The 22,494-nt window shown below is 34.5% G+C and overlaps 1 protein-coding gene across 14 annotated transcripts in view; it reads right to left on the bottom strand.

Annotated features, from left to right (window-relative positions):
• CHD9 (chromodomain helicase DNA binding protein 9) overlaps nucleotides 1-22,494 on the bottom strand; it is a 282,887-nt gene that overhangs the window by 59,688 nt on the left and 200,705 nt on the right. For all 14 annotated transcript variants that reach the window (XM_058440975.1, XM_032157338.2, XM_058440973.1 and 11 more), the window contains 7 exons: nucleotides 22,066-22,209; nucleotides 21,695-21,950; nucleotides 20,040-20,250; nucleotides 17,504-17,699; nucleotides 12,915-13,082; nucleotides 11,741-11,920; nucleotides 4,023-4,133 (listed from right to left, as the gene is read on the bottom strand). In XM_058440975.1, the coding sequence (XP_058296958.1) occupies nucleotides 4,023-4,133; nucleotides 11,741-11,920; nucleotides 12,915-13,082; nucleotides 17,504-17,699; nucleotides 20,040-20,250; nucleotides 21,695-21,950; nucleotides 22,066-22,209 (1,266 nt within the window). The remainder of the gene's footprint in view (nucleotides 1-4,022; nucleotides 4,134-11,740; nucleotides 11,921-12,914; nucleotides 13,083-17,503; nucleotides 17,700-20,039; nucleotides 20,251-21,694; nucleotides 21,951-22,065; nucleotides 22,210-22,494) is intronic.

Genomic DNA, 22,494 nt, shown 5'->3' with positions numbered 1-22,494 from the left:
CACACATGTAAAATTTTACGACATTATAGTCATAGGATAAAAAGAACTTGATATTTTGTATATTAATATAACATTATCATAATCATAAAAATATTTTAAACTAAATTTATGCCTCATAATTTTTCTTTACCTAATTCATAATTTAGATTGTCCTTAATTTTTAAAATAAATAATGCTAAAGTAAATCTTTGTGGCTTAAGTTTATTCTAAAGATAAATTCAAAAGAAGGGAAGTATCCAGAAATGGAAATACTGGTCAAAGGTTATGAATATTTTACAGCGCTTTCCAAAAGACTTAATACACAAAAAGCAAGGCAGTTAATTGCATCAACCTCAGTACGTTCGATTCAGTTTAATTCATTCAAAACAATTTAGGTTAACATACTTTTTATTTTTATTGAGAAACTTCTCTAAGCTAGGCAGTATGTTATGGGCTGTGGTATAATGATGAATAAGGCTGTTTCTACTCATAAAGGAATCCAAAGTTTTAGTTACACAGACAAATGTGTCACTAAATAAATGCTATTCGGGATGAATTTTTTTATGATATAAGAGGTATCACAGTCAGAGAAAATGTCACAAAGTAGTGATACTAGAAAGAGTTCTTAAAGAATTAAAAGTAGTTTGCCAGGCAGTGAGGGAAGAGATAGCATTACAAGTAGAGGAAAGAGCAAGGGACCTGAAATGGTATCAGATTTTCAGGAAATGCTTATGTCCTAGAGCAGAAGAGGACAAATTGTAGGAGAGAAGGCAGGGACCAGACCATAAAGGTCCTGGTATGCCATAATATGTATGGAATGCATTATATTTAAGGGGCATGTGATGTCCTATGACAGGTGATGTTAACTTTTGCCAAGTTTCTCCACTGTGAAGTTACTAGTTTTCCTTTTGGAATTAATAAGTATTTCGGAAATATTCTTTGAAGACACATAAATATGTTGTGTCTCCTTAAACTTTTACCCACTAATTTTAGAATTCACTGATGGATCTTGTATGCTACAATTATTACTACAGTTGATTCATGGTGATTTTTTATTTCCTTCATTCCTTCTACATTTATTAAATGGAATTCTTCCGTAAGAAAGACTTGTCCCTTTTCCTCTTTTTCCCCTTCCCAGTTTCCTTAAAAAAAAAAAAAAACAAAAAAAACTAATTGTATTTTTTTCTTAATTTTCAAATGTCTTTTTCCCCAAATCTTTTGAGATTTGATACATTTTTGATCAACTTATATTAGCTTTTATATAATAGAAACATTAACTTTCATATACATTTCTGCTACAAATAGTGTCACCACTCTGACTGCACTTTCATTTTTCCATTACATAATTCTGTCTTGTATAGTTAAATATGCCAGTCACTTCCTTTGTAATTTCTAATTTAGAATGTTTTTCCACCCAAATATTTGTGAAAAGAAATCTAATTTCTATTTTTCATGTTTTGATTAAAAAACACTTAAAAATATTTTATCACAAATTAGAGTTTACTTGGTATACAGCATAGGATTATAACGCTCCTCCCAAATGCTAATCCAATATCCTAATCACCATTTATTAAATCATCTTTCTTTAGCACTATTTGTATATGTCATAAACTTATACTTTGATCTTTTTCTGTTGTTATCCCATTCTTTGCTTTGTATCTTTCTGTCAGTACCATACTTTTTAAACTATTGTTTTATATTAATATATTTTATTTTTTTAAATTTATTTTTTTAAAGACAGGTTCTTGATGTCACTCAGGCTGGAGTGCAATGGCACAATCACAGCTCACTGCAGCCTCGAACTCTTGGGGTCAAGCCATCCTCACACCTTCAGGCTCCTTCGTAGCTAGGATTACAGTCACGCACAACCATGCCTAGCTAATTTTATTTTTTTTTTGTAGAGAACAGGGTCTTGCTATGTTGCCCAGGCTGGTATCAAACTCCTAGCTTCAACCAATCCTCCTGCCTCTCAGCCTCCTGAAGTGCTGGGATTATACAGGAATGAGCCACTGTGCCCAGCTGTATTAATATATTTAGATACTTTAACATACAGTAATGTTAGTATTTATTATACATTTTCAGAAAAGTCTTTAATTTTTTACAAAAGTATAAACTTTAAAATGTTATTGCACAAGTATTAAATGACTATATGCTTATATAAGTTTATTTACAAAATCCTTAACTCCTTAAAATAATCTACAAAGCCCTGTTGATTTGGCCCATGTCTTCAGTCTCTGACCTCATCTATTACCACCATGCTCACTAACTCTTCACATTCTGCCACAATGTATTTCTGCTTCTAGAATACACTAAGCTTATTTCTACCAGTGTCTCATTGCCATTCCCTCTGCCTCAAAGCTTTTCCTGACATTACAGTGTATTGGCTCTTTCTCTTCATTCAAGTCTCCGTGCAGATAATCCTTTTGCAGTGACCTCCCTTGATCACTTCACCTAGTCTAATTCTACTTCTCCAGAATTCTCTACCATCTTACTGCTTTATTTTCCTCACTCCCTAAATTATCTTATATATTTGTTTACCACTTTCTTACCCACCAGGATGTAATTACCAATATATACTGCTGAAAAATCATAAATAGAGATCACATTGTAAGCATCATTCTGCATCTCTCTCTTTCTCTGTCTTGGAGCTCTGTTAGTCCACAGTAGATGGTACATAAGAATGTCCATTCTTATTATTTTTTATTTTAATTATTGCATTAGACAGTATGAATGTACCATTGCTCCCATATAGAAAATTTAGTTTCTAAATTTTTGCTATAACAAAAAATGCTGCAATGAGTATCACTGTACTGTATTATCATTGTACATGTATGCTTATTGCTGCAGGACAGATTCCTAAGAGTGCATTAAATATTCTTCCAAAAAAATTTAAAATTATTTTGTCTAGTTATAAGAAAAAATTGTTTAACATTCTGATTTGCATTGCATTACATCTATGCATTAACATTTCTATGTTTACAAACGAACTGTTAAAATGTTTAAAATATTCCCAATGGACACATCTCCCAACCAAATTTCACTTTACAGAAATCAAACACAGCTTTCTTTAGGTATATTCTTAAGTGTTCTATATCTTTTTTTTTCTACTGTGAAGTAGATATCCTATTACATTATATTTTTCTATTTCTGTTAGTACTGACATTTAGGAAGGCTCAATGGCATATTTATCTTCTATCCCGTTAATTCACTAAACTCACTTACGAACTTTTATAGTGTTTTGCAGACCCCACTACTTGTTTAGGTATATGAACATGCCACATGCCAATAATATTTTTATAATTACCTTTTCATGTTTACCTGTTTCACACAGAATTACATATATTTCCAAAATGCATTCAACAATAATACTTATGGATGGTAGCGGTGTTACTCCTAATTGTAAAGCTTTACATTTTAAAAGGCTATCAACAAAGATCCAATGCATCAGTGCTTAATATAAAATTCCTTTAATCATCTAGCTGTTATTTTAATAATCGGTAAGACTCAAAAATACTGATTTCTATATAATTATTAGACAAGTGTGTCTTAGTAAATAAGCAGTTATGCTATTATTATCAGTTCCATAAAGTGAATTTTAGCATTTTGACCTTTTCTTAGCTCAAGGGAAGTCATAAGAGAAACAGTTTAAAAAATGCCACTTTCTTGACTGCTTTTTTTCTCCTTTTATTTACATTTTACTAGATTATCATTAATGGGTTCTGACACTAAGAAAACATTAAAGAGAAAATAAATGTACCCACGATTTGAAGACATTAAAAAAATTTAAAAAACATATTATAATTTTAAGAATGTAAATTATATCCAAAAGTTAAACTTTCCCTGTAGGGATAACCCATCATAGGAGATATTAGGTGTATTAAATTGAAGGAGTACCTCACTCAGTTCATTCTGCTACCCTACTTCAATTTATATATGCAGAAATTTGTTTTAGTAACTGCATAATTGAATACCTTAAAATATTACAATACTATTGCCAAAGTATCCCAAAAGCAAGTTTATTTTAGAGGGATAAACATACTTACTCTGCCACTGATGGCCTCTATATCTATTTCTGCCTTTTTAGCCCATTTTTGCCAGAAGTTGGGATCATCTAAAGAAATATCTGTCCGGTTTCCAGATGCCACAAAACTCGCCTGAAATACATAATGGCAGTTTTAGAGGAAAAATCTATCAAAGTACACTTAAAACATTATCTCCTCACATTTACTATGGATAGAATTTGAATTCCGCATACTCATACATCAAAGGGTGTTTCAAATTCAGTGGTCTGAAACACAGCACTGCATCTGCTTAAGGCAAAGGCTTAATGCAAACACAGGCTGAAGTTTAGGAGCGGAATTAAATAAGTTATTACTGTTGGTTAACTCTTATACTTTCGGTAAGTAAGTACTGAATCTTTTTGGTGAGGAGGCTACAGAAAACGGAGGTATGGTTTCTGAAAACATTACAAGACCATTAGGAAATCAGGTTAGAGAACAAGAATTTTCAAACCTGCCTGCACTACAGAGTTAATTTTCTGGTATATTTCTAGTTTATTTTCATCACATTTTCAGATAGTAATATCTCCTAAAGGAAATATAACACAGGATATGGGAAATAAAGGAAAATAAATCATTGTCATTTTAAAAACTCTTTTCCCAAACACACACAAACAAGAAACTCTACCTTACCACAGAAACACTGCATAACCACTGTAAAAATTTAAGAAAATATTGAGGAGCAAAAGAAGAAAATATAAGTGATTTATTTTCGTAAATACTGTGGAAATTATAAAATCTTTTAGTTGGAAGAAACTCCAAAGATAACACTTCAACTCTTTAACTTGTGTTCTAATAATCATTATTTACAACTTAAATCACTGCAAATAGGCCTCACCAAAAAATGTCATCAAAATGCTTTATGAAAACGAAAGAAGCATTGAAGATACACAATGTGTTAAGGGCCTGAAAAATGTTATGTGAATTTTTATAAAAATAAATAGAAGAATACGGTCACATAAAATGATTTTCAAAGGAGACTAGTAAATGGTTTCAAGATAATGCCCAATTATCAGGGATACAAACAAAAGGTAAAAATCTTAATTAAAAAAAAGTCTTGATAAAATTTAAAAAATCCAGAAAAATCCCACATTAAAAAGATAAAACTGTTAAAAGCAAACAAGTCATTTTTTGATACTCAAGATAACTGTCAGTTTAAGCACTGATAATTAACAGCAAGGAATTATGTTTCATTTTATTTTTAAATGTGGTAATAGTATTGTAGTATGTTTTAAAAGTCTTTATTTTTAGTGATACATATGGAAACATGTAAAGGTGGTGATTACATCTGGGATTTGCTTCGAAACAGTATGAAAAAGTGGGAGGTGGTGATGAAACAAGTTTAGCATGAGTTGATAACTCTTGAATACCGTCTGTATTTGTAGTTTAAACTTTATAAAACATCCAGGGCAGGCATGGTGGCTCACGTCCATAAATCCCAATACTCTGGAAGGCCAAGGCAGGAGGATTACTTGAGCCCACGAGTTCAAGACCAGCCTGGGCAACATAGTGAGACCCCATCTCTGTAATAATTTCTTTTAAAATTAGCCTGACATGGTGGTGCACACCTGTAGTCCCAGCTACTTGGGAGGCTGAGGTGCGTGGGTCACTTGACCCCAGGAGGTTGAGAGGTCAAGGCTACTGTGGACCATGATTGCACCACTGCACTCCAGCCTGGTGAGAAAACAAGAACCTGTCTCAAAAAAAAAAAAAAAAAAAAGTCTAAAAAACCAAACATTAAAAGGCTAAATGCCTCTTGCTGAACTTCAGATTCTGTTCATGTTATTGCTTACCAAGTAACAAATGTACTCATTCATTCAATCTAGTATTCTTTTGAGGTTTGGCTTTTAAGATGCTTACATAAAATAAAGCAAATGTTAAATACTGTGTTTCAAAATGTGCCTTTTGCACATATTTATTAAACAGAAATGACAGGAACAAATGTTTTAATGAAATGGATTTAAATTCCTTTTTTTTTTTTCGCTTTCTCTAAACTATAGCTTTAATATTATAAAACTACTGAAAAACTAATTTTATATTTCTTTGAACTGATGAATGTGATAAACTGAATAATGGTCCCCAAAGATACCTCATCCTAATCCCTGGAACCTTGTGAGTTTTGTCTTATATGGAAAAGGGACTTTGCAGATATGATTAAGTTAAGGACCTTGAAATACAGAGATAGCTTGTATTATCCAAGTAGGCCCTAAATGTAATTATAAATGTTCTTACAAAAGTGAGTCAGTGGGAGATCTGACTCTAGAAGAGAAAAAGCATATGACGTGACAGAAGCAGAGATGGGAGTACTGTGGCCACAAGCCAAGGAAAGCAGGCAGTCTTAGGAAGTGGAAGAATAAGAAACAGATTCTCCCTTAAAGCTTCCAGAATGAACCAGCCCTACTGACACCTTGATTTTATCCCTGTAAGACTCATGTTAGACTTCTGACACCTAGAACTATAAGAGAAAAAGTCTGTGTTGTCTTAAGCCATGAGCCTCATGGGCTTTGTGATAATTTGTTACAATGTCAACAGGAAATAGCATGAGACACTCTTAATGAGAAACCACATATTATAAAAACTCATATTCAACATTTTTTTTTTTTTTTTTGAGAAAACATTTCACTCTGTTGCCCAGACTGGAGTACAGCTATATGATCATGGCTCATTGCAGCCTCTAGCTCTTGGTCTCAAACAATCCTCCTGCCTCAGCCTCCCAAGTAGCTGAGACAACAAGCATATGCCAGCTTGCCTGGCTGAGTTTTAACTTTTTTGTAGAGATGCAGTTTCACTTTGTTGCCTAGGCTGGTCTCGAACTTCCAGCCTCAAGTGATCTTCCTGCCTTGGCCTCCCGAAGTGTTAGAATTAGAGGCGTGTGCCACCAGTCCTGACCTTCATATCCAACTTGAAAGAACAAATACTAACTAGTTTGATAAAACAAAACAACACAGCTATCATTAGCTGTATAAAATAAGTATATTATAACAATTCATCAAACTGGTATAAATGAGTATGAGGAACAGACATCTAACTACATGCAAGTAATTCCTTAACTATTTCAGAACAAATTTCTCACAACTGAGGATATATGATACTTTAATATCTTCATTATTATAAACATATCAATTTTCAGGAATAGTGAAAAGTTTACTAAATGACATTCATAGGGTTTTATTCTGTTCTACAGTTTCAGTGATACATGCCTCTTGAGATTTAACCAGTCTGGTAAATAAGTATTTGCTTTACATGAACTGGAGAACACTTAACATGAAAAGCAGGCTGGGCATAGTGGCTCATGCCTGTAATCCCAACACTTTGGGAGGGTAAGGTGGGAAGACTGCTTGAGCTCAGGAGTTTGAGACCAGCCTGGGCAACAAATAAGACTCCCATCTCTATTAAAAAATCAAAAAATTAACTGGGCATGGTGGCATGTGCCTGTGGTCCCTGCAACATGGGAGGCTGAGGCAGGAGGACCACTTGAGCCCAGGAAGTCAAGGCTGTAGTGAATTGTTGATTGCACCACTGCACTCCAGCTTGAGTGACAGAGTGAGATCTGTCACAAAACAAAAACAAAAACAAAAAAAACACCCAACAACAAAAAACAAAAAGCCATGAGGAACGATTAAACATGAAGTAATTGAAAGGACACAATCAGATTTTAAAGTGTGTTACTTTTTGGTTGTTTACCTAAAAAAAAATTATATGCTGCAGTGTGTAATAATTTTTATTCTGCTATCATATAACTATTGATAATTTAAAAAATTTATCTGGAAGAAATTACATTTCAGAATTAAATAGCTTTGTTACATTCATTATAAGACAAATGATAAATTTAATTTACAAATAAAACAATTTTAAATTTCTAAACAATTCAAGAGGCTTTTGCTAGCTAACATATAACCTATTTACAAGATAACTTACATGATTCTCAAGAATTGTGACAAGCAATTATGCCTATAGAAATAAGATGCTACTCCTTCCAAATATTAAATCCTAATATCCTAGTTCCCCCTAAATTTTTCTTCTTAAAATGCATTCCTTCCACCATTAAATCTGTGTATTATTTGCAAGAGAAGATTTTAAATTGCGAAATCTATCTTCCTATGACAGATAGTGGCAGAAAGGCAGAAGGTGCCAACTAAAGGCCCTTACAAATAAGCAATCCATCTGCAGCACAATTTAGATGGTTTTTCCTTTGTAAATTAAGCAATTCAAAGTATTTTGTTCTCTATCAAATTTTTAAAAATCAGACTAGAAACGTTTCTGTTTCTAGGACCCACCTGGCTGCCCTTATAAAAATCTCTCAAAACAAGTTTTAGGGGATATCATCACTTGAAAATGAAGTTACCAATAATGAGTTCTATCTATTTGATGGATATGTACTAAGTCTAAATAGTCTCATAAGGACCCTGCTCCATATATGTAGCTCCTTATTAAATACTATTTGATAATGCAAAGAAAAACAGAATGGAATATTTTATTTCTTCAAATTGTTGAAAACAGTTGAGCAGAGCTGAAGTCTTTGGATCCCAGGAAAAAATGTAAAATACTACTAACTTTACGTCATATCCCATTTTGGCAAATGTCCAGTATCTAATAGCATTCCCATACAACTATGGGAATGAACGAATTATTTGGGAAATGAACAAATTATAAAACAACTAGAGCAAACTCTCAATTCTCCTCAGCACTGTGGTACCTTATCAGCTTTCAAATGTGATAGTTACTCTCTAGTGTGAGGATTTAAAGTAGATATTTAAATGTTTAAGCATTTCTCAATTCTCAGAGCATTAGAGTATACTTGAGTTCTCTAAGTAAAATAAAAGTTAGATAGCACTGTATAGTAAAGTAGGAAAGGCCAAGTACGATTATTATGATCTCCTCTTTAAAGTAAGACTCAAAGAGGTTAATTGTTCAAGGTCACTCAGCTTATGAGTGAGAATTCAAACCCTATTTTTCTGACTTTCCATGATCATTATCATTAACATGTTAAATAAGGAAGCCAAGAATCACAAGTGCTCATTAAATGCTTTCCATATGCCTTCATTAATTAAAAACAAAACAAAACAACAACTTTAAGGACAGTATCTCTATGTTTGGCCTAATCAACAAGGACAATAACTATGACCACCTTTTGATATTAATTAGATTTCAGATATGAGGAAAAATATATCTGTCCATAGAGCAGAGAACCAAGGAATCAAAACTAAGTAAGATTTCCCAGGAAAAAAACTAGAGCCGGGGTACATCTACTTAGTCATGACTAGTTTTAGTTCTCAGTCTTATACTTTACTTCTGCAATGTTCCTTTTGGAAACAAAAGGAACTATTTTTTTTCCTGATTTATTCTCTACTAATTTTCAGATCTGTATCTGTGTCCCAGGCAACTCTCCTAGACATCTCCATTTGGATCCTGTAAATGTCATAAATACAACAGCTCCAATACTTTCTTTTCCCCATATGAATGTCCTTCTCTATCTTAAAGACAACCATGACCCTCCTAGCTACTTAAGCAAAAAATCTTCAAGTCATTTCTGACTCTTCCTTCTCAAAATTTCTAACTGGTCATCTACTCCTATTGATTCAAGTAGGTCTCCATGACCCTGGTTTACCCATCATTATTTCCTACATAAGCCCCTTAAATAATCCTGTTTCTAGTCTTTCCCCTTTCCAACTTGTTCTCCATGCTGCTGCTAGACTTAAATTTCTAAACCAGATTGCATTATGTCCAATTTCTGCTTGAAGGACTTTAAAAGCTTAACTGCCTTAGGATCAATTTCAAATTCCTCAAAATGGCACATAAAGCCCTTCACAATTTGGGTTCAACTTCCCTAACTCCTTCACCGTTTCATCTCCATGCAACTCATCTCCTGTATCCATACATGCCTATGTCATATTCCTGAAATATTCCTTGTAGTTTAGCAACATATGACTCATTTAGCTGGCTTTTTCTCTTTGTAAAACAATGAAATTCGCAATTCCCTCAAGACTCAGGTTGAATGTTCTTTTCTTTGCAAAGGCTTTCTTTATTCAGAACATACAGAATTAATAATCTCCTACTTCTTTTCAGCAACTATAATCCTTTCATTTTAGTATTCCTGGCATTTAGCAAAATACCTGACACAAGAATTTATTAGTCTGCTAAATGAATGCAAGCGAGTTTCTATTTGAAGGCTAGTATCATTACTTTGGCACAGCACCTGTACTTCCTGCTATACCAGAATATTCCCCATAAAGATAAAGAAAAACTTCTGGATTGAAAGCAGAGAGGGGAATGGGGAAGAAGGGAAATGTAGAACGGAAGTTCAGTGGAAAAGAGAAAACTTGTATGTAGTTTTCTGCAATTAGTGCAGGTGAGACAGAATACTGCAATAATAAACTATTCAGATGAATGGAAGAGGTAAGTTTACCATGTCTTGATTTGGAAAAAAAAAGAGAGAGAGAAAGAAAAATGGAATATGGCCGGGCGTGGTGGTTCATGCCTGTAATCTCAGCACTTTGGGAGGCCGAGGCAGGTGGATCACCTGAGGTCAGGAGTTCAAGACCAGACTGGCTAACATGGCGAAACCCTGCCTCTATTAAAATTACAAAAATTAGCTGGGCATGGTGGCAGAGGTTGCAGTGGGCCGAGATTGTGCCACTGCACTCCAGCCTGTGTGATGGAGTGAGACTCTGTCTCAAAAAAAAAAAAAAAAAAAGGAATATAAAGGCAATTAGTAAACTTTACAAATATTATCGCCCAACAGAGTATAGAGTTATTAATGTTTCCTTCCAAAATACAAATTTCATCTTACCCCTTAAGACTTAGATACTCCTGACCTCACGTATCCACTTGCCTTGGCTCCCAAAGTGCTGGGATTACAGATGTGAACTACCTCGCCCAGCCAGATTTAAGTATTTAAAATGAAATCGGAAATTATTTCTCTCGTTTAGGTTCTTTAAATTTGAAATTTGATGTAAGCTGATTTAACCTCTTACATTACTTACATTTTGTTCTGCCTTTGGTATATACAGATGTTTAGTTTCTAAATTTCTTTGATTTCATATGTTCTGCTCTAATATTTAGAACCATTTCTAGTTATTACATTTATTCTATTTCACAAGGATCAGAAGAGTTCATGTGAAATTAACATAAGGGATCAGAAAAAAATGAAGGAAAATACATTACCTACTGCATTTTGGCTAATTCAGTATGTTTAAACATTCAGTGTAAGAGATAATTAAAACTTTTTCAGTAGTTAGGATGTGAACATCACTGCTATGTTTTTTTTTTTTTGTGTGTGGCAATTAAATTTTATTTTGAATTTGGAAATTAGAACAGACTGGAATGCTGAATTCTATTATAGGACAGCATGAATGAACTTGAAAATAAATCTATTCTTACCAGCAAAGGAAATAATGAGAGAACTACATAACTCTCGAGTTTATTTAAAATCCATAAGCTAGGCCAGGTGCGGTGGCTCATGCCTGCAATCCCAGCACTTTGGGAGACCGAGGAGGGTGGATCACCTGAGGTCAGGAGTTCAAGACCAGCCTGACCAACATAGTGAAACCCCATCTCTACTAAAAATACAAAAGTTAGCCGGGCATGGTGGTGCATGCCTGTAGTTTCAGCTACTTGGGAGGCTGAGGCAAGGGAATTGTTTGAACTCGGGAGGTGGAGGTTGCACATCACTACTATGTTAACAAAATTGCACTCATTATTACCTTGGCAAATGTTGACCCACGTCCTTCTGATTCAATTGTAATGGTTTTTGTACGACGTAGTAAAATCTGATCGATATCCTCTTCACAGAATTTAGAGCCTTCATCTTCTTCCTCCATAATAGCACCATAAGCACCTCTTCGAAGCAGATCTTCTATTTCCTTTTTGGAAAGCTGCTGAATCTAAGGAGAAATTAACTTCCATAAAAATAGTTTTTTTTAAAGTTCATAAAGTGAGAAAGTATCCCTAAAGGATGTCAAAGAACACAAGAAGCATGCTTAAACTGCATTTGGGTTTGGGATGCGCATAAGAGAGAATTCACAGAAATAATATATTGAAGTTGTTGACTCTTCTTTGCTCTGTTAAAATAAGAATTACCCATCTGCCTAGAATGGCTTTGGTTAAAACAAGGCCTAAGGGTTGGGTAACATCTTTCAAGGTTCTTTTCTTTATTTTTTATTATTTTTTTCTTTTTAAGGCAGGGTCTTGCTCTGTTATCCATGCTAGAGTGCAGTGGTGTAAACACAGCTCACTGCAGCCTTGACTTTCTGGGCTCAAGTGAGTCTCCTGCCTCAGCTTCCCAAGTGGTGTGGACCACAGGCATGCACCATTATGCCCAGCTAATTTTTATTTTATAGAGACAGGGTCTTGCCATGTTGCCCAGGCTTGTCTCAAACTCCTAGGCTCAAGCAATCCTCCTACCTCAGACTCCCAAAGTGCTGAGATTACAGGTGTGAGCCATGTGCCCAACCCAGTACTAGGATCCTATTACTGATAGATATTAGGCAAGAACCTTGAGGGAAAAAAAAGCCAAAATGTCACCATTTATAACAAAACAAAGCCAATGCTAGTAGATTGACACTAAAAAAAGAATTTGAAAACTGTTTATATAAACACAAATTCTATCTTGCTATGCCATCATACAAATGTCCTAAAAAGAGAGCAAAGAATTTCTATCTTGAAAATACATTTAGAATTCATAAGCTCTGGAGCTACACAGAAAGAAAAGGATTCAAAAGTATTAACTAAACATAGCTCTGTCCTGAAAATGTTCCCCTGCAGAAAACAAATGTGTTTAGTATTCTGCATGGACCAAAACTAAATGACACACTACTGGAGGTAAAATTAAATGCAAAAACACACAAAAATCTCAAGTGAAAAAGAAACTATACATACACCACCAACATTATTTTCTCTTCCACTCATGCTCTGTAACACAGCTTTATCTAGGCCCAGTTTCAAACTGGCTCGGTCAAACATCTCTCTCTCATACGAGTTACGAGTTACCAGTCTGTAGACTTTAACTGCTTTGTTCTGACCAATTCTGTGGCAACGAGCTTGGGCCTATAAAAATGAAAAGTTACATACTTAATTATTTTCTCAAAAGGCACTTAATAGTAAACTATATGTATGGCATATAAACATATGTAAGAATTCTTAGACCATTTTTATTGAATTAGATATAACCTTTTTCTAGAAATTAAGGGAGAGCTTACCACAATGAGAAATAATCCCACAATCAGGAATAAGTTAAAATTTGGTTTACAAGCTTAAATATCAAAGAATATAAATTCACAAAGAACTATTTTTTTTGTTTGTTTTTTGAGACGGAGTCTTGCTCTGTCACCCCAGCTGGAGTGCAGTGGTGGGATCTTGGCTCACTGCAACTTCCGCCTCCTGGGTTCAAGTGATTCTCCTGCCTCGACCTCCTGAGTAGCTGGGATTACAAGCGCCTGCCACCACACCCGAGTAATTTTTGTATTTTTAGTAGAGACGGGGTTTCACCATGTTGGCCAGGCTGGTCTCAAACTCCTGACCTCAAGTGATCCACTCACCTCAACCTCCCAAAGTGCTGGGATTACAGGTGTGAGCCACTGCGCCCCGCCTTATTATGTTTTAACGGAAGTGTAGTCAATATACTTTTAAGCAGGGACACAAAACCTATGAACAGATTTTATAGTTGATGGCAACTCAAGTTTTTTGTTGTTGCTTTTTTTAGACATGGGGACTTGCTGTGTTGCCCAATCGAACTCCTGGGCTCAAGAGATCCTATCACTTTGGCCCCTCAAAGTACTGGGATTACAGGTGTGAGCTACCACTTAAGTTTTAAAGTCTAACCCTAAATTTCTAAATTTTTTTCAATTACATTATCCATAATCTTTTCAATATATTTTATTTAAGCTGGGTACTTTTTCCCATAAGTTATTGGGGTACAGGTGGTATTTGGTTACATAAATTCTTTAGTAGTAATTTGCGAGATTTTGGTGCAACCATCACCTGAGCAGTATACACTGCACTATATTTGCAGTATTTTATCCCTCGCCCACCTCCCACTCTTCTCCCGGAGTCCCCAAAGTCCATCATACCATTCTTATGCCTTTGTTTCCTCACAGCTTAGCTCCCACTTATAAGTGAGAACACATGATGTTTGGTTTTCCATTCCTGAGTTACTTCACTTGGAATAATAGTCTCCAATATCATCCAGGTCACTGCAAATGCTGTTAATTCATTGTTTTTTATGGCTGTGCAGTATCCTATCATATATATATACATATATATACACACAAACACATATACACACCACACACACACACATATGCACACCACACACGCACATATACACACCACAGTTTCTTTATCCACTCATTGATTGATGGGCGTTTGGGTTGGTTCCACAATTTTGCTATTGTGAATTGTGCCACTATAAACATGTGTGTCCAAGTATCTTTTTCGAATAATGACTTATTTTCCTCTTAGTAGATACCCAGTAGTGAGATTGCTGGATTAAACAGTAGTTCTACTTTTAGTTCTTTAAGGAATCTCCATACTGTTTTCCATAGTGGCTGTACTAGTTTATATTCCCACTAGAAGTATAGACGTGTTCCCTGTTCACTGCATCCACACCAACATCTACTGTTTTTTGATTTTTTGATTATGGCCATTCTTGCAGGAGTAAGTAAGGTGGTATCGCAACGTGGTTTTGATTTGCATTTCCCTGATCATCAGTGATGTTGACCATCTTTTCACATGTTTGTTGGTCATTTGTATATCTTCTTTTGATAATTGTCTATTCATGTCCTTAGCCCACTTTTTGATGGATTTTTTTTTTTTTTTTCCTGATTTGAGTTTGTTGTGTAGATTCTGGATATTAGTCTTTGGTCAGAAGTACAGATTGTGAAGATTTTCTCCCACTCTGTGGGTTGTCTGTACTCTGCTGTCTGTTTTTGCCATGCAAAAGCTCTTTAGTTTAATTAAGTCCCAGCTATTTATCTTTGTTTTTACTGCAATTGCTTTTGGGTCCTTAGTCATGAAATCCTTGCCTAAGCCAATGTCTAGAAGGGTTTTTCCAATGTTATTTTCTAGAATTTTTATAGTTTCAGGTCTTAGGTTTAAGACCTTAATGCATCTTGAGTTGATTTTTGTATAAGGTGAGAGAAGAGGATCCAGTTTCATTCTCTAACATGTGGCTTGCCAATTATCCCAGCACCATTTGTTGAATAAGGTGTCCTTTCCCCACTTTAGGATTTTGTTTGCTTTGTCAAGGATCAGTTGGCTGTAAGTATGTGGGTTTATTTCTGGGTTCTCTATTCTGTTCCATTGGTCTATGTGTCTATTTTTATACCAGTACCACGCTGTTTTGATGACTATGGCCTTATAGTATAGTTTGAAGTCAGGTAGTGTGATGCCTTCAGATTTGTTCTTTTGGCTTAGTCTTGCTTTGGCTATGCGGGCTCTTTTTTGGTTCTATATGAATTTTAGAATTGTATTTTCTAAATCTATGAAGAATGATGGTGGTATTCTGATGGGGATTGCATGGAATTTATAGATTGCTTTTGGCAGTATGGTCATTTTCACAATATTAATTCTTCCCATCCATGAACACGGGATGTGTTTCCACTTGTTTGTGTCATCTATGATTTCTTTCTAAGCTGGGTCATATTTTGGGGAAAAAAAAACCACCCAAGGTAAATAACTCTGGATATCTAAATTTTATTTAAATGAAGGACATACTAATTAATATGCATACATGTTAAAAGTGGAGACATCAGAGATCACATAAGGGCTTCATATTTTATCTTGAGTTCTGACTAAACTTAAACTTTGTATGATAAATCTTGACTCCAAATATTCTACAGAATCTAGTTTTTCTCCCAAATTATTAATCACCTTTCCATTATCTTCACACAAATTAAATCATAAAATGTGGCTTTAAAATATACAGGGGGCACTAATGTTTTGCCCTTCGTTGACACTTTTATTCTATCCACATCCATTTTGTGCCATTTGGAACCCAGGACTGTAAATGGGCAACTTTGCTCTAGGCGTAGGGGAAGTACAAGAGGCCAAATAGTATCTTAGTCTGTAAAGACTGGATCTACATTAGCAGTCAAATAGGAAAAAATAAGTGAGAGGGAGAAGTTGGGAGATTCAGGACAGTTTTCCCACTTTCTCTTCAGGTTCTATAAAGTGACTTTTTAATTTTAAATTAACTTTTAGAACATCCACTATGGGCAGTTATAAGTACAAACATGCATTTCAAAGGCAAACAATTATGATTTTGGTTTAACGTAGGAATTGGGAAACTACAGCCTGTGGACCAAATCTGGCCTGCCAACTAAGAATGGCTTTTTTACCTTTTTAAAGGATTATGACAAACAAACAAGAATGTGTGACAGAGATCTTATGTGGCACACAAAGTTTGAAATATTTACTAATTGAGCCTTCCACAGAAAGAGCTGGTCTCTGGCTTATTAATTTTGGGTAATCTTTTGATATTTTAATGTAGATTACATATAGTTATATAAATGAGCAATTTAAAATATGTTTTAAGCTAGGTATATTCTCAATAACCGTTTATTATATTTGTTTTTATGCTTATTTAAAAATATAATATGGCTGGTCTGAAGGTAGTTATTTAATGGGTTGTTCACAGTTACAGATTGAACTCTACTTTTCCCCTTCTCATGACTACACTTGACTAGTTTTATAAAAAAAAAAGTACTAATATGAATTGCAATGCAATTAAGACTATGATGAATAATAAAATAATTTCTCTTATATTTTGTTCTCTTCTCATATCCTTCTGCAAATTTAGACTCTCTTTGATCACTGTAATTAATATTCCTATATTTCTATGTAGTTCAAGTACAGTCATTACTGATATGTGTGCCTTCATTTTCTAAAGTATTTTATAAAAAAAGCATACTATATTATGATTACAAGATAAAATCAGAATAAGCCAGTACTTATTTTTAAGGATTAAAGTTCTGAAATTTTAATTTTATTACAAATAAATTATTCTTAAAGCTTAGGTCTCTTTCAAATTTACATAATATTCTTTAAACTATAAAAATATCAGGCCAGGCGTGATGATGCATGCCTGTAAACCCAGCACTTTTGGAGGCCAAGATGGGAGGAATGCTTGAGTCCTGGGGTTCAAGACCAGCCCGGGCAACATAGTGAGACCTCATATCTAAACAAACAAACAAAAATTACTGTACTCAAATAGGTATAACTTTTTATAAGCTAGTAAGACATATTTTATAAATTAGTGAGACATATAAAAAAGTAAAAATTTTTTATCATTATAGTTTTTATCATAACAATTAAAATAATTTCACCTATTTTATTTGGCACAGATATTTCATAAAGAAACATACATTAGTTTGTCTGGATAAAAATAAAAGATGTGGATTACCAAAAACAGTTACACAATTTTACTTTTTAAAAAAATGCAATTTTTGTTAGCCAAGGAAATTATTTACCTGAAGATCATTTTGAGGATTCCAATCAGAATCAAAAATTATACATGTATCAGCTGCAGTTAAGTTGATGCCCAACCCACCAGCTCGGGTACACAGGAGAAAAACAAATCTATCTGAATCAGGTTTACTAAATCTATCTATAGCAGCTTGCCGAAGATTTCCTCTGACTCTGCCATCAATTCGCTCATATAAATATCTACGGAATGAAATGGAATAAATTTACATAAATAAGTATAATAAAATTGAAGACATATTCTATCAAATGTAAAGTCAGTTTTCCTGCAGCATTATGTTTTCTCTAAAATTAAGAAGCAATATCATCTTAAGTGGTTTCTGTGACTTTATACTTTTTGGTGTTGGTGTTAAGGAGAAAACAAAAACTAATATAAAGATACAAAACCTCTGAATTCCTGGATGTATAGGTAAAAGAACGCTACAATAAATTTTATTTCAGAAGTTAGAATAACAAAAGGCAGTCTATAAAAACTGCTTTGCTGATCTCATCATAATATATTACTTTTTTGCAAGAAATAAAGACTTTCACAAAAACGTTATACAAGAAGGCTATGAATGTTTCTTTTGTCCTTAATCCATGTTGCTCTCGACTGACATACTTGCTTCTATATTGCAATCTATTAAGAACACACTGGAATGCTGTTGAATTCTTTATAGTCATTACTGCAAAGTGATTATCTTTTAACTTCCTTTATCCTTCCCCATTTAACATATACAAAACTCAAAAACTGCAAGACATCAAATAAAAATAAAATACATAAAAATTTAGGAGCTTGGACTCTAAGTGGTATACATATGACATCTGACACACTTCTACATATGATTTACTAGAGTTTTAGCAGTCTCTCCGTGGTTATCTCTGGTACCTGCAAAACGGAGACTTCTAATAATGTTTGTTATGACAATAAAGAAACTGAATTTTCCATGAAATTTATTACAATAGAAATTTATAAGTAGTTTTATCTGTATGAAGTTCTCCATGTAAGGAGATTAAAAAAATATAAGAATTACTATTTTTGGGAACAGTGCAACTTAATGTTCAGATCACATGATATAAAATTGAGAATAATATACATTTTAAAATGAGGCTAAAGAGTAGGACACTGACAATAAAAATGGAACTAGAAATAAAAATGAAAAATAAAAATGAACTACATAATCTCTAATAATATAAATCAGTATAGACCTTTACTTATCTATATGGGTTAAAATCTATTGAATTAAAATCTGCAAGCCAGGTGTGGTGGCTCATGCCTATAATCCTAGCACTTTGGGAGGCTGAGGTGGAAGAACTGCTTGAGCCCAGGAGTTTGAGACCGGCTTCGGCAACATAGTGAGACCCTGTCCCTACCAAAAATAAATTAGCTGGGTGTGGTAGTGCATGCTTGTAGTCCCAGCTTCCTGGGAGGCTGAGGTGGGAGGATTGCTTGAGCTTAGGAGTTCAAGGTTGCAATGAGCTATGATCACACCACTGCACAACATCCTGGGCAACAGAGTGAGACCTTGTCTTGAAAAACAACAACAACAACAAAAAACCAACAAAACAAAAACAAAACAAAAAATCTACAGCTGAAATTTCTGATTCTCTTTTACATTAATATGTTACTATCAGATGGAATCCTAATGGTCTGATAAAATATCCAATGATAATTAGCCTATTATAGCCTAAATACTGATTGGACAACCTTTTTTTTTTTTTGAGACGGAGTTTTGCTCTGTCGCCCAGGCTGGAGTGCAGCAGCGTGATCTTGGCTCACTGCAAGCTCTGCCTCCCAAGTTCATGCCATTCTCCTGGGACTACGGGTCCTGCCACCATGCCGGCTAAATTTTATATATATATATATATATTTATGAATTTTTAGCAGAGATGGGGTTTCACTGTGTAAGCCAGGATGGTCTTGATCTCCCGACCTCGTGATCTGCCTGCCTCAGGCTCCCAAAGTGCTGGGATTACAGATGTGAGCCACCGTGCCCGGCCTCATTAGACAATATTTAACACTATCTTATTGTGATGTACCAATAAACAAAACCAAACAGAAAACCCACATTGAAACAAATCAGAAAACATTAAAGCATGAACAAATTTTATATAGTATATAATAATAATAAAAGTCCCACAACTTAAGGCTCTAATTATAACAATGCAATAGATTCAAAGGTTCTTGAATCACTTTTTTCAATTTTGAAGATGACTGTTGTAAATATATATCTATTTAAAGTTTCATACACAGGTTTATTCATCAAGTAAAATGTACATTTTTAAACCCATTCCTGGGTCAACAAATATTTATTTGCAAGCTTTTCTTAATTGGACTCCTCAGGCACATCTAATATTGCAATATATGCAGGTTAGGAAAATATAACACATAATCCTAAACAATCTTTACTTATAAATTTGAATGCATTATTCTAATCTAGGTAAAGAGAAAGATATGAGTAAAGTTCATTTACATTACAGTACTGCACAAATCTTAATAGCATATACTTAGCATAATTCATAGTATAATTCAATATGCTTTACCTTTTATGTATGAGATAGTCCTCCAGGATGTCAAGGCAGCGAACCATCTGAGAGAAGATGAGCACTTTATGACCTCCGGCTTTCATTTTGGGAAGCAATTTATCAATAAGGACCAATTTACCAGCAGACTGGATCATTGCTTGAAGATGAAAATCAGAAGCAGCTGGATTATAAGTATCTCTAAATTCTCCAAGTATTTTCTCCTCAGCACCTGTCAAAGAAATAGGAGAAGATAACAGCAATGCGTAAATGCAGGAAATTCCCAACTGCTTTCCTTTTAATCAAAATTAGTGCTCCTGTGTGCTTCTGTAACATAATTTTCTAATGGCATGTACATTGCTTTTATTAGAATTATTTACGCTTGTTGCTGAACCTCCACCAATACCAGACTGTAATTCCATTGAGGACATAGACAATGTCTTAAACATCTTTTTATCTCCTCAGATACCTGGCATAATGCCTTTTATAAATTTATGTTTGCCAAATGTTTAATGAATGCTATTAGAGAAAAAATAAAACTGTGGCCCTAACTCAGTTGAGTAAACACATATATTTTTAAACATCTAATATTTAAACAGCAATCTTAACAGTGGTCATCACTGAAGGATGATCATAGTTGATCTGGATGTGTCTATGGGCATCTTGTTAGCCATCGAAACGAGGAAACAAGAAAAAATTAAGGCTAGGTGCAGTGGCTCGTGCCTGTAATCTCAGCACTTTGGGAGGCCAACGCAGAAGGATTTCTTGAGGCCAGGAGTTTGAGACCAGCCTGAGCAATATAACAAGACCCCATCTCTACCAAAAAGAAAAAAAAAAAAGAAATCAGCTGGGTATGGTGGTGCATATGCTTAGTTCTAGTTACTAAGGAGGCTGAGGCAGAAGGATCAGTTTCCAGGAGCTTGAGGCTACTGTGAGCTATGAACACACCTCTGTACTCCAGCCTGGGTGATAGAGTGACACTGTATCTTAAAACAAAAACAAAAACAAACAACAACAACCAAAAAATACAGAAAAAGAAAGAAAGAAGAGAATAAATTAAAATGAAAGCCATGTTACAGGTCCTTGATGCATACTTCCTTCAGATAATCCAAATCAGAATTAAAGAGGCTCTCTGTATTCCTTTCCTGAGCCTGTCTAGCCATAAGAGAGTACTATAACTATAAGAGACTTCAGTTGTCTTGAATAAAGTGAGTAGAGAGGCGTATATTCCCAAGAATAAGTGAAAAATCCAAACATTGTACAGAGAGAACACTGGGAGAGAACCTGATAAGATCTTAAAAAGTAACATTATTACAGCACAAGAATTGAAACACTAACTGATGTATCTAGACTGGAAGGAAACCAGGAAAAAAATGGCAATGCAGAAGCCCCAAAAATGGGCTTTGCTGTCTTTGCCTATGAGGAGGATTAAACAAGAGGACAAATTCTAGTCCAAATTATACTGAACAAACTGCTGCTGTCGTAACCTGGTGTGCTAACATCAGTCACTGTAACGAAGCAGTTCACATTGCCTCTGATTCTGTAACACTTATAATTCCTTAGAATATCACAGTGGAGAGTCATAACAGCCACTACAGCTGTAGTGTGTTCTGCTTATTTATTCATTAGTATTTGTTGCAAGAAGCAACATATTTGTTGTAATCTTTCTTAGCTACCTTTGATAAGATATGGATGATTACAACATTTCCTGAGCTCCATCATGGTATTGACCAAGTTAGGTACATTAGTTTGTCCTGCTCCTTTGGATAAAAAAGAAAAGTTCTTTTCCAAGATAGCCCGGTAGTATTTCTTTTGAATATTAGTAAGTTCTACTTCGATGATGGTTTCTTCTTTAGGTGCCAACTTCTTTTCCACATCTTCTTTTAATCGTCTCAACATCATTGGTTTCAGGATAGCCTGAAGTTTCTGTACCTGAATAAAAAATGATAAAAAGACATATAACATAAGTGAGCATTTAATTACACATACAAAATAATTACAATGATTAGAAATGCGATGAATGTATTTACAAAGCGCAATAGGATACCTGTTCCTCTGTTTTCAGATCCCCAAATTCTTGCATAAATGTTGATTCAGAAGGAAACCTTAAGGGTTCAAGAAAGTGAAGAAGACTAAATAGTTCTTCAACTGTATTTTGGAGAGGTGTGCCAGTCAAAAGCACCTTGTGTTCCTACAAAATGTGAGAACAATTCACATCAAACATCACAGTACTAAAATTATATGAAAGCTGACTTAGGTTATCGAATGTTCAATATACAAATATTTTTCTATGTATACATATATATGTATATATGTGTGTGTGGGTATACATATATATATATTTGTTTGTTTAGAGACAAGGTCTTGCTGTGACACCCCGGCTGGAGTGCAGTGATGCCATCATAGTTCAGCATTACACATACAACATAATTACAATGATTAGAATAAATTACAGTGGTGCCACTGTAACCTTGAA

The sequence above is a fragment of the Hylobates moloch genome, unplaced genomic scaffold (assembly GCF_009828535.3).
Source record: "Hylobates moloch isolate HMO894 unplaced genomic scaffold, HMol_V3 SCAFFOLD_6, whole genome shotgun sequence".
In the NCBI taxonomy this organism is placed as follows: Eukaryota; Metazoa; Chordata; class Mammalia; order Primates; family Hylobatidae; genus Hylobates; species Hylobates moloch.
This window is presented reverse-complemented; position numbering and strand designations above follow the sequence as displayed.